General features: G+C 46.7%; 1 protein-coding gene across 1 annotated transcript; it reads right to left on the bottom strand.

The window, feature by feature from the left end:
* Window positions 1–14717: 14717 nt before the first annotated feature.
* On the bottom strand, window positions 14718–18282 carry zgc:162297 (uncharacterized protein LOC555865 homolog). Its single transcript, XM_036544389.1, has 6 exons — window positions 18176–18282; window positions 17991–18073; window positions 17191–17371; window positions 16242–16392; window positions 15712–15839; window positions 14718–15337 (listed from the first exon to the last, which is right to left on the bottom strand). The coding sequence occupies exons 1-6, from the start codon at window positions 18246–18248 to the stop codon at window positions 15147–15149; spliced, it is 807 nt and encodes a 268-aa protein (XP_036400282.1). The 5' UTR covers window positions 18249–18282; the 3' UTR covers window positions 14718–15146.
* Window positions 18283–18746: the final 464 nt, after the last annotated feature.

The raw sequence follows: 18746 nt of genomic DNA, 5'->3' as shown, positions 1-18746 counted from the left end.
GTGTTCTTCAAAAATAGCTGCCACTCAAAGTATTGACGCCACTCAAAGATATGACCAAAACCTGACATACAAAAACACATACAGCCACATTGCCTCACACACACACTATAGAGGCATTATTCTAAATGAGTGCTGCACATTGTTTCTTACATGTAACTTGGCCCTGTATTACCCTGTTCCATTAGACTGTTTCATCATTTTCATTAGGCCTCCTTCAATTTATCCAATACAATTTAAAAAAAAAAAATAATTCCACTGCAAGAAAAACTGTCTATGAAAGACTATTTAAACTGTATCTTTGTACAAATTACCGGAAGGTACTGGAAAATACTGGAAGGCTGTGCTAGTTTTGCTAATGGTTTGAAGTAACTGTTTCTTATGTAACCATGTGTTTTAGGCGGATATCTGGAACAAAGGCTGCTGTCTTACAGAACTTCAGTCTGCTTTATGTAATTTGAATGGTATTCAAAAATAAGACTTCATTGCTCATTTGGAAGTATGGAATATAGTATGCTATATAGGTGGGGAAGGTATATTGTGACATATTGTGACAAATATATTCCTGTGTTTTCAGACAAGTTAGTAATAGTACGGTGTTGAGTTCTGCCTGTTAAACTTTGTAATTGATTTGTATTGAGGGGATGAAATATGTGACTGTTTTGGGTGAAGAGGCAGTCAGACTGCATTATCCTGTCTTCGGGGAGAACTTTGGAGGCAAGGTCATTTGTTATTCATGAGATGGTCATTCATTAGAAAGATTGGTGAGAGTATGTTTTCTCTGGTTTGCCTATTGTGATCTGAAGAATATTTCAGGGTAACACAAATCATGTGCTGAGAGATATTTGGCAGGAAAAGCGGTGTGTATACACTTTGAGAGAATGTGTTTTGTTGTTTTGATTGATATGACAAATGTTTGATCTGAAGAGAGTTCTCAAGGAAGACGAGCCCTCTTTGTTTTGTCTTTGGTTTCTGTGTAAAAATATTGGCCCTTTTTTGGAGAATATGTAACAACACTCGTGATATTCAAAGGCAAAACTACAGTAATTTGTTTTGTCTCTTGTAATTTGAAAAGTATTTGAGAGTTTGTTTCCCAGAGTTTTAGCCAGTTTCTCTTCTCAGATCCTGGCTGAACTGTAAGCCTAGTGCCTTCGCTCCATTTAATGATTCCACTGCTATTTCTGCCTCAGCCAGGGTGTGGGCAGGGTCCAACTCCCTCAACTCCTCGTTATAGCCTAGCAACAATTAGTGCTGTGTGTTGCCTCCACGGCTGGGCGTTTGGGGGGGGCGGGAGCACGGGTTTTTGGAGCCGGCGACAGCCCCCCCGGGAGGGGACGTGAAGTGGTTCCGGTCGATGGTATCGAGCCGCGGCGTTCACGCGCTGGCGGCTCGCAAGGATTAATCCGGCCCTTACAGGAAGAGGCGGCCATCGCTTTCTGCCCGGGCCAAATCAATAGGCAACATTCTCTCTTGCTCCTGCAGTCAATACCCAACACTTAAGGTGTCTGAGGAAACTAAAGAACGCCAATAATTGTTATTAATGCCCCAGATTCCCCCAAGCGCGGCGTTTAAGGGTAATTCCAGCGTAACTGACACCAGGGCTCACGCGGCACAGACTGCAGGCGCCCTCTGGCAAACGCTTGCGCACTCGGAGAGGAACACACACGTGCAAGAACAACGCCCCGTGCTGTGCTGCGTAATCGCGATCCCAACCACACACCCCGACGTTCGCCGAGGAATTCTGTGTGCAGGCGCGGATAAATCGCCGTGTCGATATCTGTCTCCACCAAAGTGATGCGTTTCTGTAGGGAAGACGAGACCAGATGAAGCATTTTCTCCAGGAACGCGTCCAGCTCTCCGCATAAAGCACCCTTTACCTGCAGTGACCAGGTCGCTGAAGGTTTACGGAGCAGGACCTCAGAGCGTGAGCACTGGTGAACTTCTTCCAATAGGAAATCGATACCGTGGAGGTGGGCGGGCAGCCAGACGGAGAGACCCAGAGCAGTAAGTTCAGCTGTCGAACCCGGGCTCCTTCAGGGCTGATGGAGTAATTGGTCACAGCGGATGTGGTCTGGTCCAATAATACACCCTCGGTGATCCACGTTCTGTGTTTCAGGTCTAACTGAATTATTGAACAGCTTATTAGTTAAAACGAAGGATAATATGCTCCACGTATTCAGGACAGAGGTTGATACTGATATAAAGTGGGGTCTTGTAGTGTAGTGATTTCACTACAGTAGGATTCCGCCCTGTGGTAAATTAGCTGTTAGACAGCAAGTAGGCTGTGTTGCTCGCCAGTGTTTTCAACACTGGAGGGGTGATGCCAACTCGGAGCAGCAGGTCAATGTCAAGCTAGACAGTGTGTTTAATACCAATCATTCAGAACAGAAATGAGATTAATATTAATGAAACAGACCAGAGGCAGTCATTACTGTTGCTGATTGATTTGGCAAGCTTATCTTGTAAACCCCATGAAAAGATTATCGTTATCTTACTCCTAAACCGTAATGCATCAAGAACTGAACGAAAGCATTAAAGTTTGGAAGGCAACGTTTTTTAAAACTAGAATGCAGAAGCTAAAAACATCAGATTAAAGTCAGAGGTTAGGTTGCTAACATATTACCCACTGATTTTTTCTGATTTCCCTAAAATCGTAACCTCCTTTGTTCGGTGTGTCAGACTTGGCAAAGATCTCACTGTTACCTGATCTCAGGTTACCTGTCATGTATGGAGTTGACAGTTGTAACCTATTTAAGTTGCAATGGATGAGATCATCCGCTAAGTGACAATAAGACAACATAATGAAAGTCAAAACATATATTTTTTTAATGCAGATATTTTAAAATTTAAAAATGTGAGGTGTTCGCTTGCCAAACAACAACTTAGTAACTGCAGTGGTTAAAGGGTTGTATCTAAAGGGAGGTGTTGGTTGGGAATGCAGCCCAGCCACAGCACGGAGGGTTGTGTCTCTGCTGTAGTTAGCAGGCTAAGCAGCACTGCTTCACTGAGGGAGTAGATTGCAATCTCGCCTCTCTGAGACACAGCGGGAGTAGATCGTGTTTTCTCTGAGGCCATGTCAGGTCCGGGATGAGAGCGGTTAGATTACTTGGCGATAGCATTTTGGGTCGATACCGGGGTTCACACAGGACACCTTCATTTTTGCCACGTCTCTTCAGCATCAGCAAGACATCGGGTCTCCGGTTCGAAATTTGAGGTAAGGATGATTTCATTGATTGGTCAGTGCTGCTGTCATGATGATTCTAAATGCTGAAAACACTAATTGTAACAGGAGAAGTTGTGATGGTTGTGATCGTTGTAGTTGCTGACCTCTGCAACAATGGCTGGTGATCGTGCCCTGCCCAACTAACAGTCCAGGCCCCCAATCCCCACTTCTTTTCTCTCCAGGTTTAAAGGCATAAACCAGAACTTCACCTGGAGTTCTTGGATCCTGAGCCACGCCCCTCTGCTGTCGGTGAATGGTCCAATAAGGTAAGCAATCACGAACAAGCGGGAGGGCAGTCTGTCACTCCCACTTTGCAAACAAGTCTTTCTGCAAAATGCGAGAGAGGGTCAAAGGTCAATCAAACTGTGTTTGTGTCATGGGGTATAGAGGGTCCATCTAAACATCTGGACCTTACCCCAGTCATATCTTACCCCAGTCAATTCACACACTTTAATCAGAAACTACATATAGCTGCCTGTTGATGCACTTTCTACATCTACAACACATCCATGGTACATTATTTAGCAGGTGCTCTTATCCAGAGCAACTGACAGTGCAGAGAATTAAGTGGCATGAGAACTTGCACCAACAAGACACCACTAACCACATATGTGTCAGTGCCAAACGGCTGAGATTACAAGTGCAATGCAATATGCCCAGCCTAAGGGCTATACCATCCCAAACACAGTGTTAACACGGGGCCTGGAGTGCATCTGCACATATCCAGTTACATAAAATTTTGAAGTGCGCTTCCGCGTGTGCAATTACACATAATGGGAACGGAAAATCACTCTTGGTTAGGGGGGCTGAGGTGTAGCTTGAAGAGGTGGGCCTTCAGTCTGTGATGAAAGATGGCCGGAGTCTCAGCAGGAAGCTCGTTCCACCACTCAGGGGCCAAGACATACAGCGGACACGACTGGGATATAGCCGTGACCTTTGACCTGAAGGTGCTGAATTTCTCTTCTCAGTCTGGGATGTAAGGAAGCGCAGTTTGGTGACGCAGATAATCAATGACACAACTGACGTACCTGGCTGGAGCTGCCTCTGAACAGTCCTGAAGAATGCACACAAACCCTCTGACTCTGAATGGAGAGCAAATTAATCTGACCTTTGACCTGATGACCTGTGTAGCAAGCGATTTCAGACCACCTCTGTGCTGTTTTTTTTTTTTAGCAATTTTTCCACAATGCTAATCATCTCAAAGGTGTGTATGTGTCTCACAGTACCTGCAGAGGTAGGTTTTAAAGCAGGTATGGAAGCCACATTCCTTTTTGTGGAGGTTTTTTTTGTTTGTTTTCTTACACAAAAAAATTGGCATCACATCTGCCTCTCAAAAAGCAGTGTCACAGCTTTGCTTTATGCTGTAGTGTTAGGAGTGCCTTTGATTCTGCAGGCCTGGTCGGTCCTGCCAAAATGAGGGATTATAAAGTCCCCCTCTACCACATACCTCCAAAGAGAAGCAGAGACAAGGGAAAGCACTGTGGATAGAACCAGGGGGTGGGGGGGCGGTGTTGGGTACATTCTTCACTAAATTGAATAAAAGGAGGGCCCTAGCAGGGGGAAGGGGGTGCTGAGAGGGAGCTCTGGTGAAGTTTGCAGCAGCCCGGGATGTAATTGGGTCCCTGAAGACTCCTTGTTCCCAGCGAGGGAGGGAGGGAAACGGAGAGGCCTCGCATCCGAGCGCCACTGACGAGCCGCGTTTAATTAAAAGAGCAGCCGACATCACCACTCACCTCATCAGTCTCACTCCTGCTCTTATTACACCTGTAATGACAGAGGGCCTGCCTGTGGACACACACACACACACCCACACACACACACACACATATACACACACACACACACACACACACACAGACATCATACACATACACACATACACACACACACACACGCATATACACACACACATATACACAGACACACACACACACACACATATACACAGACACAGACACACACACACACAGACATCATACACACAGACACACACACACACACACAGACATACACACACACCACACACACACACAGACATCATTCACACACACACATACACACACACACAGACATCATACACATACACACACACACACACAGACATCATACACATACACACACACACACAACACACACAACACACACACACACAATGAACAAGATATTTCAACACATCCCTCTGCCATCAACAGCAAAAACATGACAGACAGAGTCCTCCACCCTGATCTGCGTTCTTAGACTGGATGGTGGCACCATCTTACAGCCATTGGTCACATTTCTGGACTGAAGCACCACAGGGCCTGGCTGGGGGAGGGGGGTTTTATGGTTAATTCCATACCAGTGATCCCTGACACCTCATTGGTCAGTTTTATTCCCCCACCCCCTCCTCCCCACCCCCCAAAACCATCATCAGCCTGTATCCTGTAAAGGTGATTGCTGACACTGCCAGTCAAGAGAAATTTCAAATGTCAGACGGCACCACAGCTTAGTCTCATTATAGTATGGAAATACATGTGACCTCCCCGAAAATCTTCTCTTAATCAGGCTAGCTCAGGGAATCCACACAACCAGAGCGTGCCTTCCCTCTTTGCCAACTCCACATTTCCGTATGTGATGTTGAAGGGAAAAACAACATGAAATACGCATAAAAGACAAAGGCTGGAGGGTTGGTCCCCCGCTAGTTGGCGCGTGGGAATATGAGTCAGATGCAGCACCTCACAGGATAGCGAATTGCTACCCCAGCAACTTTCTTTCTCTTTTGAGCATCTCACCAGTGCGCACTGACGGTGTAGTGCTGTGTGTGGACTGTTTCATCGAACGAAGCGCATCAGAAAGACGGGATGGATTTCACGCGCATTAGCGCTGTTTGTGCCACTCGGAGTGACCCCGCCCATTTACATATTCCCTCAATTAAGCGGGACACACCACTCCGGCGGGCTCTTGATGTCGGCCCGATTGGTTAAGAACGAGCGCGGCCCGCCTGCGTCTCCCTCCCCTCACTCTGTCTTACCGTTTGAGGCGCCCCTTTAATTTAATTCCACCGCCTCGTCCCGAAACCCCCGGGTGGGGCGGGGCGGGGCGGGGGGGTGAAGCGTTTCGTGCGTCCTTCCGCAGTCTGCACCTCGATTACGCTGCCCCGCTGACAGACAGCTCTCACCAAGAGACGCTCCGCTCCAAGCTTACAACTGATGAAACGTGACAGCAAGCTCCTCCCAATCCCACGGAAATGGTCCTGGACGAGGACCCCCCCCCCCCTCCACCACCACCACGAGCAGAAAATACATTCGGAAAGAGAGTAAAGGACACCCCTTTGCTCGGCCACCGAGGGTCATCCATCATAATTATAATTAGAAAGTGTAACCTCACCTTTCTGCCTGTTCAGCGCCTTATTCTAATATATTCGCTGGCTGCGGCTGCTGGCTAATTGAATTGTGCTCGCAGAAACCCGGGGGTTGCTGGGAAGGTGGAATTAATTAAGCTCGGGTCTGTCCTTCCGCCTGCACCCCTAATGAACAAACCTGGCTCTTGAATTGCTTATTTATTCATATTAGCTGGGTTGTGTTTCCCCCCGCAAATTTTTTTTAAAGTAATAAAGTTTATTCAGTAAAATGTTGATAGTCAACACATTTTCTGTTATTTAACATACGCGCTCGCTCCCCCGGGACCACCCACAGTGGGTGCATTTTCCTGTAAACATCAGCTGCATGTCATCCTTGAAACACAGAGAGACTGTTCATTGGGTCAGAGGTGAAAAGGCAGAGAGACAGCACCAGAGAACATAATGCAGGTGTTTTCACTGTTCATGGATTTCGGTTTTTGGGCGGTTTAACACGTGAATAGCGAGGACTCCACAACCAACAGGGGATCCACTGAGAGGAGCATGATCTCTGTGAAAAGCTGTTATGCTGGTTATGTGTGAGGCAGAATGTTAGAGCAGGAACCTGAATGATACCGTACCTCCCCTGCAGGTAGAGATGCTTTCAGCTGCACATTCTGCAGAGCGTAGCCGCTGATGGCAGTATGACCAGCCACAAAGCAGAATGCAGCCTTAACAAGCAGGCGCTCAGCGTCTTTGAGCAGGGAATGTGCCTGACAATTCACACGTAGTAGGCCGTAATGGTGGCAACGGGGGAGAAGAAACATTGCTCAGGAAATTTCTCAGTTTCTCAGCTTTACTTCCTCCAACAAAATGCCGATCTGGAAAGAGGGAGACCCAGAAGAGTGTTTCAGTCAGGACATGAGGAGGGGACTCCCCCCGACCACTCCACACACACACACTCCCCCATTTTTTCCACTTGGTCACTTTGGGAGTTGCCTGTGACAGTGGCACTCTCTCTTTCTGCTCGGTGAGTTGAGAGTGAGCGGGCTTTGTGGTGTTTTAAAGAAACAGCAGCCAGCAGCCTGGCCCAGGAGCCGCTGTGAGAGGGGAGAGCCTGTCTCCTGTGCTTATGAGGAGGACAGGAGGGGTTCTTAAAAGCATGGTGCCACGAGGGAGCTGGCCCCAGCACCGTTTGAGGGGGCGACGGAGGAGCACTGATTCTACCTCTGTGGGAAGTGGGACATTAGTGTGTCATGAGTGTGACTTGGAAAGCGCTTGAGTGGTTTAGGCCTCGGAGAAGACCGTTTGTGCCACAGTCACATGGTTTACCCCCAGAGCCTGCCCGGTCTGCAAGTCACCCCCCCAACTGATGTTCATGTGTTGGAGTGTTACTCCAGGTCACGGCCACCGGGCTCGCCTCCGTGGAGAGGACAAAACGGCTGAACAGCAGCTTGATGGCGGTGGGAGGGCTTCGCTGACGTTCACCATGGAAACGCAACGCAAAACAGTGCCACCCCACCACACTCCTACAGGTACACACCTCTGTGCAGGTACACACCTCTCCTCTAAGCCTTCCGCTGTAGCGGACATCTGTTCCCAGAGAGGGTCCGGGGTGAGTGTGTGTCTTCCTCCAGAGATTGTCGTTTGATCAGCTCCAGACTGATTACGTCTCTGCTCTGAAGATGAAAGTCTCAGGTAATGCAGCCTTAATGGATAAGGGGTCAATAACAGGCCCTGCAATTCTCCTGAAGAGAACAATATATAGCATATAAAAATGTGCGCACACACACACACACACACGCACGCACACACACACAAACACATACACACACACACATACACATACACAAGTCAGATATATGCACATTGCAAAAATAGGCACACAAAATTAGAAACATTAAAAAGTATCTTCACAGCCAGGGTGTCAGTTGATATGGAATAAATTAAATTTTTGTGGTAGGGAAATAAAATTAGCTTTTTAAAAGGATCCGCTGGATTCCTGATGAGTCTGACACCCAAGTGGAAGCAGTAGAAAGAATAACTGGAAAATAACAATACATTAAACCTCCTGGATTTACAGATAGCCAGCAAGATCTAATTTCAGTGAGTAAAGCCAGTCATTTCCTGGTGCTGCGGCACAGGAAGAAGACATTTTCAGATCACCTTCAATTAGAAAATAGCCACTTTCCATACTACAAGGATTCAAAATGGTGTACGGATTACATAGCTGCTCAGTGAGGAGAACAAGAGGGGTTTTATAATTTAGCTGGGGGTTCAAGACGCCACCACCAACTTCATGCTTTATACATGTGCTCCCTCTGCTGGCCAATCTGGTAAATTGCATTTCACAAGAATTCTATTCGTGGAAATGGAAAAAAAAAACAAACAAAAACAATGAAAATTACAAATCTGGCGTGACCTTTGTGTGCGGCGGGTTAGAGTGGTAGGGTCAGGGGATGGGGTGTTTTGGACACTCCCGGGAAAACGTCGCTGAGACCTCCTGAATGTTCACACATCCATCACAATCCACAGGGCTGAGCATTTAAGCGCTGGATTGCATGAGTGTGCTGTCTGCAGTCACAGACACCTCCGTGCTCTCAGGGGTGCAGAATTTCAGTGACCTGTCCCAGAAAAAAGTGCACAGCAGGGTTCTGAACACATTAACACTTGGTGCGCACACACACACACACACACACACACACACACACACACACACACACACACACACACACAGAAAGACAGACAGAGCACCTGGCTGCAGAGAGATCACAGGAGCGGTGAGTGTGTGGGTGTGGGCAGGTCAGTGGGGGAGGACAGGAGGACAGTGAGAGAGAGAGAAAGGGGCTTTTGACCCTCAGAGGGAGCCGCTGGTGCGTCGGGCAGAGGGAGCTGACAGCACCATCTATCATCTTTAATTACAGCTCCGCCACGACCGCCACACTACCCAGAATCCCCCTCTCCTCACGCGCCCCTGCAATTACAGCCTGGGGGGGGGGGGGGGGGGGAGTTGACCTCCCCGGGCCCTGTCACCCACTCGTCGCTGTCTTAGGGGTGTCCATCTTTCATAAAGGGAGGGTTGGGGGGGAGCTCGTGTCATACCGCAGGGATTACCTGTGGCCCAAACGGCCAGCGTGCTGGACAGGTGTCTGGGGAGAGGGTGAATGAGTGGGCCTCGCGGTCCCCCCCACCCCCCCCCCCCACCCCCAACCTCTCCTGGTGCTTCAGCGGCCCAAGCACAGGCCCGTAAGTCCTTATAAGATGAGGGAGGTTGCAAGGACCAAAAAAAAAAAAAAAACCCAACACACATTTCGTTTTTTGAGATTAAAGCCAGAGTCCCGAATAATGTGCTCATCTTTACATAATCTTTAAAAAAAACAGAAGAAGGAAAAAACCAACACGTTGGAAGGAGGAGGCGATCTCGTCTTTTTTCGTAGGGACGGGTAAGTGCGTTAAAAGCTTTTTGACTGAAGGGGTTTCTTTTGAACATCTGGGTGCAGTGCACTGTGGGTGCGGTGGCGGAGTGCGGGGGTGGGGGGGGGTGGGGGGGGGCTGCAGACGCCTGCCCGATCTCCATTACTCCCTGCACATCATGCATCACCCCCCCCCAGCTCCTGCATCCTCCCCCTCTCTGAAAGCCTCCTCCGGATTAAAGCAGCAAATGCGCTCCCCTCTCTCTGCATATGGATCAGAGAGCTTTAAAAAAAAAAAAAACAAACAACTGAAAATGACTTTGTCTCCGAGCGCCAGGTGCCCATGTCTGAGGGCTGGGTCACAACCTGCCTGGGGGGGGGGGGTGGTGTTGCATTCTGGGCTGTCGTCGGGGGCAACGGGCAGCATGAGAACGAGGCATGTTTTGGTAAGCAGCAAGGGGGTAGCAGAGACGTAGGGATTGGAATTGGGTAATTATCACTTTTCAAAACCAAGGAAATCAAAACTCCTAATCCCCCCTCCCTCCACAAACACACACATACACACATATTAATGTGATTATAATCATGATCATATGATTATAATATGATCACAAAGGTGGACACACAAAGGTTCTGATGAATGATTTGATTAATTAATAATGAAAATATTTCCTTTTTCTTTAAAAAAAAAAAAATAAAGCCATCTCCTCTTTTGAGACACCCACAGATGTGTGTGGAATTAATTCTTCCAGGTTAATCCGATAATTAACACTTTTTATTTCCTGGTGTGGTACGATTTAAATTGCCACAGTATGAAGGTCAGCCACGGGTCAATACCATTTCTTTATCTCTCAGCTGGAGAACGGAGGTGCAAAAAGCTCAGCTCATATCTCTTCATTGCGAAAGTGAGGGAGAGAGTGGTAGGGGGGACAGAGAGAGACAGACAGACGCAAGGGAGGAGAGAGAGAGGCAAAGAAGCTGAGAGATTGATGCAAAATTAATGATAATTAGTGAAGAAGCATGAAATCGTTATAGCACAGCCCTGAAGGAGACACTGGAGACAATGAGGTGGGTAGAACAGCATGAAATGCAGCCAGAGAGACGACCAGCAGGAATTGTGGAACTGAGGCTGGACCGGACAGAACCAGGAGGCCAGCTCCAGCCCCCACCCTGTGCAGAAAACTCCGGCCCCCCAGCAGATCTTCTTAATGGTGCATCCAAAGGGTGGACATCCCTGTCTTCTACTAACAAAAGATTACATTACTACATTACTAGTCTAGTGGTAGAGGAAGAAAAATGTTGCAGGTTAAAATTCTAGTTTCATGAAAGTTTCTGCAGATTGGAGCATCTGTGTGGACAGACACTATATATGCAAGAGAAGCTGTGTTTATGTTACTCATTTAATAAATCTAATGCAACGTTTTAAGAACCTCCAAGAAAAGCAGATGTGGAGGGTGGAGAGAATTCCAGAGCCACAGATCTTGTCGTGATACAGAATCGGTGTGGTGACTGAAGAACTCAATGGGAGAATGGCATGCTGGGATATCTGTCATTGCGTACCGTGAATGAAAACTCCCTTACTCCTTCAGCCTCACGCACATCATCTCCAGTCCGTGGCCTTGAACATGGGAACAGAACAGGACCATCCAGGTAAACCCTCATGCAACCTTTCAGTGTGGATTTCCTGTCCTTCAGTTTTAGAGTCAGCACTCATGATAACATTATGCAAACTTTGCTTACCATACAGGGATGAGAGGGACCATGACGGGGGTGAGGACACCAGACAAACCCCAGATGAATGAGGAGACCCAGAGCAGGAGCTGAAGGTATGTAACACACACACACACCTGTGCGTCCTGTAGCTTGTACCTGTAAGAGAAAAGTGGAGCACGGCGACAGGGCAGAAGCGAGCTCCAAACGGAACTAATGAAGATTTCACACCTAATTATGGACACGTGTAACCATATAAGCCAGATAAGGAAAGCTCTACTGCATGTTGCACACTTTCCTGCCTGGGGAGCGTTAAGTATAAAAGGATCCATATGTGAACAGGCTGATTTCCTGCCTATTTATCAAGTTTCCCAGCATCTACAGCTACTCTGAGAAGCTCTCAAGGCTGGCGTGTAAAGATAGGCCCTGAGGAACAAAGGCGGACTGAAATCCAGGTTGCAGTGTGATCCGTGTGAAGAGTGCGTCTTTTTGACAGTGCGCGCACACACGCACACACACACACACACACACACACACACACACACACACACACACACACACACACACACACACACACACACTCACACATATAGCTGGAGCATTCATGTGAGTGTGAGGCTGATGTAGTCGCTGCAGAGAGCGCAATTTCCATGGTTGATTCTGCAACACGACAGGCCAGCGTGACAGAGACACATCTCCTTCCTTCCCTCCTCCTTCCCTCTGTCTTTCCTTGGCCCTTCTACGCTTCTTGCTCCAACGCTGGTGAAATCAGAAATCGATTCTCCACAGATCTGCGTGGTGTGAGGTAGGGTGGGGGGTCGGGGTCCGATCCCGGACCGACAGCACAGCGCCCTGCGCGGAAACCTACAGCGCAGCCAGACGTAGGAACATGGGGGCGAAACGATGGGGTGCGCGCGTCAGCCAGGGGGGGTGCGTGGGAGGGTCGGTCGGGGTAGCGCCATGCGTCACCCGTGAAAGCAGGAGGATTTGAAAGGTCAGTGTCGAGCTGAAAGAAAACGGCTTTTGTGTGGCATTTTTCACGCTGTAAACAGAGCTAAACTCCATTAAATCCTCTCAGGAATACATCACCCCCCCCCACTCCCCCCCCCCCCCGGCCCCCAGTTCTCCTGTTCTGGGCCTTTCTCCGCGGCTGAAAGGGACGGCTTGCCCGTCAGAGGAGCGCAGACGGAGATCTGAAAAGATGGTTTTTCTTTTTTTTTTTTTTTTTTTTGATGCATGTCAGCGACGGGATAAAGCAGACAGACTGCTGGGCTTTCTTTAGCACAGGAAACGCGCTCGCTAACATCGAGCTCAGAGCTGCGCCGGCTGCAGCCGGGGCTGCTGGGAAGGGGGACGAGGGAACAATGTCTCCTGTAAAGCGCCGCACCTCCACACTCACTGGATTTACGAGACAGGATAAAGCTTCCGCTGCCGTATTATGTTACACTGTTAGATGCGGAGAAAGTCCAGTAAGGGTTTAAAACGGTTCCACACATCCACTCGTGAGGTAAAATCATAAAAATTTGTGAACCAGTGGTTCTTGCTCTGGAGGGGTAAGTAGCCTTCCCTGGCCCAATAATACCCCTCTTTACAGAGATTATCCACAAAAAATATGAATATGCATGTTTTTTGCAAGCTGGCTACTGCAACATGCAGTCATTTATGCATGTTATCACTGGTGGTCTTCTGTGACAGGGCTGGGTGCACATGCTTGTTAATAGCTCCTCCCATGCGGTGACCTTTAACCCTGATCTGTTGAAACACACAACACGCAAAACTTCAGTGGTGAATTTAAACTGACTCCAGCGGTCATGGCGTTTCCACAACACCGCTGTTACTACACCCAGCTCAAGAGCTAATGACCTGCTCTGCCTGTAGATCACCATATGGGGAGAACATATTTGGAAGCTGCCTGTAGAGAACAGTGATAGGCCCTATTTAACTGGCTGACAGCAAGAACAGACCTGATCTTGGACATTCTTAAAATGAAAGCACCACAAAACCATGATGTGTTATTTATCAGCTGCGCTGTACAAACATAAATGCACAAGGATTAACCATTTTAAAGTGACTGTTGGTTTGTGACATCTAAGAACACGGCACTCCATTTTGGAAATGAAGGCCAGTCAGCTGCTGAGAGTTTTTCTCTGCAGGTTTCTTCATGTCCACTAGATGGCAGGGTTTCCCACAATTTCATGATCGCACACTCCAGACTGCCCCTGTTGCCAGATCCCCATTTTCTTTTTCCTCAAAGCAGAAGTCATTTAAAATTTCATAACTGCATCAAACGTGAAGACGCATGAATTGTTCTCTTCTGCAAAGCTCCACCTGCAAAATGAATTCTGTACAGGGTATTAACATTCAGATGCAAAAGAGATGGGCTGGAATGAAAATCTTTTCCACAGACATTATAATTAAGACAGACTGTTGCAAATCATCTCCATTTGAAATACATTGCTAAAACGCTTATTCATTTAATATTTTGATGCTGCGGTCTATTAACATAATAATAAATTATTTTAATGAAATTGGTTACGTCTCACACATATCCTTACGGCCCTGCAGTACCCCTCAAATTGTACCTATAATCCTATGTACATTATGCATGAGTTATGTTGGGCTCCCAGAATTCTCTGCACCAAAAGCTGAGACCAGTGATGACATGAAGGTAACATGGGCAGAAAGGAGCTGGTGGAGTTTACTTAGTGTTGGCTAATAAGTACATATAATAATAAGTGTTTTATTCAAATCTTGTGCTCTATTTGAAGCAATGTAAGGATAGCCAGGCCATTTGGTAGCTAATTTGTGAGAATTCTGACAGTGCGTCACAGCCGTGTTTTATGGTGAAATGTATTTGTACAGTCATACTATGTGAAGTAGCCAATAATTCTAAAATTAATACATAATTGTGAACTGTGCAAACAACTTAAAACTGCTAAGCCTCACTTTTTTGTGTTTTTATTTGTACAATTCAAGATAATTTTGCTTCTGACAACAAATTACAGTAATGTACGTCAGGAATCTGAATATTAGTAAGCCAAAGGTGTACTTGCCTGGCCTTGTTATATTACATTAATGAGAACTGAAGGTCACTTCTCCTTCATATCACTGATCGCTCCGCTTCTGTTACTAATGCACACTAATCTGGGTTTTGAGTACAGATAAGCAGTTTGCGGATACTACAGTATGATTTTGATTGGCTGTTTATTCGTTTACCTCTCTTACGAAAGAAAGACAGAACAAAGATGTTTTAAATGAATGTGGATGTTACACAGATACTGGGTCTGTCAAAGCAATCCCTGAATTATTTCAGCACCTTAAACAGCAGTGATTACAAACCCAAACCAAAGCATCCACATTTTTGGGAATTTACGGTAACAAAATTCACATTTTCATTTGACATGGATCTGTTATATTTCACATGTTCACTTGTACTTCGCATGTCCTTTGCACTAAACAGACTATTATCTTGCACTCAGGTTGCAAACTAAAGCCTAAGCTCATGCATCTTTCCCATGAACCTTTTCACCCTCTCTGGATCCACGGCATTGGCCCAGTGGCCTCCTCTCTTGAAGTAGGAGCCAATGATCATCGCGCTTGCATCAACGTAGTGCTCCACGTTATCATGGGTTACTCCAGAGCCAATCAGAACTGGGATTCTTGCTGTCTGAGCCACTTCTGCAACAAAGGAAAGAGGTGTCAGCGGGATTCACACTGTGCAAAAAATCAGAAATTCTGCAGAGATTCACAGCTCTGCCCGCTTTGTGGATTGGCTGATATACAGTACAGCAAGGTAAAGGGGATGAGCCAGATGATATGAAGGTCGGTGAATATCTGCAGTTTTGCGACCTCAGGACATTCTCAGACATGAAAAGGACACATGTACACGTATTTCCACCTCTTTCTTTGACCCATCTTCAAGATCAAAATAAAATCTGTGGACCTTTAGGGAAAAAAAAGTGGCTTCTTGTTTAAATTTAAAAGTAAATCATTTTTAAAAAGAGAGAGAGATGAGTAAATCGCCTCCGAGAGCACGCTGCGGCAGCACTTGCCTCTGAGTTCGCGCGGATCGGCCTCCTCGCCCGTCGCGGTGCCCGTCAGGACGACGCCGTCCGAGAGGAAGAACTCCGCCGCTTTCGCCGTCTCTGCCACACTCACGTCAGACGTCACGGCATGGGAGCTGCGGGGTGGGGGCAGCAGAGATCCAGGCCTACTCAATTTCCACAATACCCACAATCCTCTGCTCCTAAACACAGGTGTACTGGTACAGGGGTGCTAAGGCATGGAGAAGTGATGTGGGCTGAGGGTATCCAGCGGGAAATTAGATAAACCAAACAGCCAAATGTTCAGAAATGTCCAAAAAAAATACAAGGGTGCAAAACCATAGAGATATTCAATGGTTTAGGGATGCACTTCAAAAGGAAATTTCCATTGCTTTCATTTTAGCCAACTTTCAATGTTGACAGCAGAGACAATATCTGGGGAAATGAAAGGAAGATAACAAAAACAACAAAGGAAATTGCATTTATGAGTGTGTCCTTCATCATTTTCCCGTCCGGTGCGGAATTCCCCCAGAGCTTACCAGTGCTTCTTTTTAATGTCGGTGAAGATCTGAATGTGCTCGGCTGCTATAGCTCTGCGGTACCGCAAGAGGTCGCCAGCGCACGCGTTCAGAAGGCCTTCGTCGGCAACGTGCGAAAACACGAAGCCTTCAGCGCGAATGAAATCGAGACCTTTCAAAACAGGCACACAAAAATGGACAAAAATTACATTTTGACGCAGCTGTCACACAGAGAGTAACCCGCAGGCAGACGCTGCTGGAAATACCAAGACAACGTAAATCGTGCAAGACACTTTAAATGGTAGAATCTGTGTCAGCGTCAGAGGTGTTTCTAGCAAACCTTTTCACAAAACACAGAATCACTGAAATTTACAGGAAATAAGCTGAAGCGGAAACAACGAATCAGCACACACACAAAAAAACTGACCACAAACTAATATGGAATGCGGTGGAGAACGATGAGACATCAGGTTTTTTCTTCAATACTGTTTAAGGCTAAATACTACCACCAGGTCTGCACATGGTGGCCCTTGCCAATTCTCTACAGATAGCAAAGGCAGATAAATGTAATGTAACATCAGACACGACTATGAAAATGGAGCCAGCCGCTGTTAGATCGTCCTAACAAAGATCGGTCATGATGAAAAACATTGAAAAATTCCGTAACTTTATCCGTTTCGAGTTAAGTTGTCTGCCTGCTCAATTGTTAACGGCCCGGTCCAGTTCCGGTCACACTGCCCTAAATTATTTGCATGTCAGTGGTGTCACATCCATTTCAACTGAAAACAAAACGCGCTGTCACTGTGCTGAAACCAGCCCTTAGTTTAACAGGTACGGCCAGCTGTTGGACTATGAGGGCCACGTTGCTGTTAAGAAGCAGGTCCGTCAGAAGCGGTTGCATTGGGTTGAAATGCCTGGTTAAAGTCCGCACTGACGTTGTGATCGCAGGGCTGACGGCTGACGGACGCACCCGAGGCGAGCGCCACGGCCAGCGCTTGGTGGTTTGCCGCGGACAGGATCTGCACTCCGAGGGGCAGAGACGGACAGGCGCGTCTCACGGCGGAGCACACGGCCGTCATGCAGCTACACACCTCCGGCCCTACGCTCAGCGAGTAGGGGAGATCATGCATGTTCTCAATGATCAGACCATCCTGCAAAAAAACGGGCTATCAGAACCATTTTCTTATTAGTGACATTACGATAAAATATTATTTTATACAGCATTATTTATGTAAACACATCCCAGACTGATAGACAATGAAATTAAAATTAGAATTAACCTGAAGTCCAGCTGCGGCACATGGAAATTGGTAGGTTTTTTTTTTAAAGATAAGACCTAGCATACGGGAGTCAGTTGTAGCGGCGCCTGTATTATAATTTCGCATTGACTTTGAAAGCCGAGGTGCAGAACATCTCCTCCCAACTTGAATCGCCCCAACAACCACAATAATAAGAGCAGAGGAAACGGGTTCATTCATGGATCGCTTCTGTTCTTTTACATTTGAAACAGATTCATATTATAAGAGTCATCCAGTGTATAAAAACCTATATATTTTTATTTATTTTTTTAAAATATAAAATACGTTCCGAGGACGGGAAAGTAGGCTAGGTTAACAAATGAATGGCCACAGAGAAAAGTTCTGAACGTTACATTGTGTAATGCAAAGTATCGAACCCAACTGCAAAATGCAAATGCAAAATTTTACGCTCGTCCTTCATGCATGACAGAACAACGCGGTGTAACGATAATAATATCACTTGTTTTCTTACAACTCCTGCATCGCTGTAGATCTCAGCTTCACGGCAGGCGTCTTCAATCAGCTCCGGAACCGTGGATCTGCTTAACGGAGTGCCTGCGAAGTAAGGCAGTCACGTCAGACGGTACAATTTCTCAACAACGGCGTGCCAGCGAGCTGTACTCTGAAAACTTTGAACGGAAGGTTACATAGTTAAACCTGGTAAAGCTTTAACGTGGACCATGCCGATGACTATCGACTTTAATCGCCCAAAGAGATTTAAAAACTTCATTTTTCTTCAGTTTTGGTCCTCCTAAACTAGGGATATTTTTCCACACCACGTGACAGGTCAAAGTTTGTTTGCTGAAGACGAGTGCTTTCGCGGTGTTTTGCATTGGTTAAGCATATCATGGTAAAGTTGTGGGTTTTATCAAGTTTTGCTTGTTATCACATGCAACACTTAAGTTCTTGGAGAAATTTGTTATTTTAAAAGGACGCACATTATATTACATTTTCCAGCGATTTGTTGCCTCGGGCAAAGTTGTGTTCCTGGATGTCTGTTGAATACTGAACTGTCTTGGTGTCGTCATTTTATGTATCGGGTTCAGTGAAGTTGATTGAAACTGCACAGCGCTGATCTTAAACATGTGTCCAGTGTTCCAGATAACACCGTCTGAATTTACATGAGACCCCTTCCTGGGTGGAAAGACTAAACGTACAGCATGACCTTGCAGGGGCTGCGAAGGGGCTAAAGGGGTGACAGTGTGGCACAGCAGTTATGGAGCTGAGC

The sequence above is a fragment of the Megalops cyprinoides genome, chromosome 13, assembly GCF_013368585.1.
Source record: "Megalops cyprinoides isolate fMegCyp1 chromosome 13, fMegCyp1.pri, whole genome shotgun sequence".
Classification (NCBI taxonomy): domain Eukaryota; kingdom Metazoa; phylum Chordata; class Actinopteri; order Elopiformes; family Megalopidae; genus Megalops; species Megalops cyprinoides.
The sequence above is the reverse complement of the archived record's forward strand: the minus strand, read 5'-3'. Positions and strand labels throughout refer to the sequence as shown.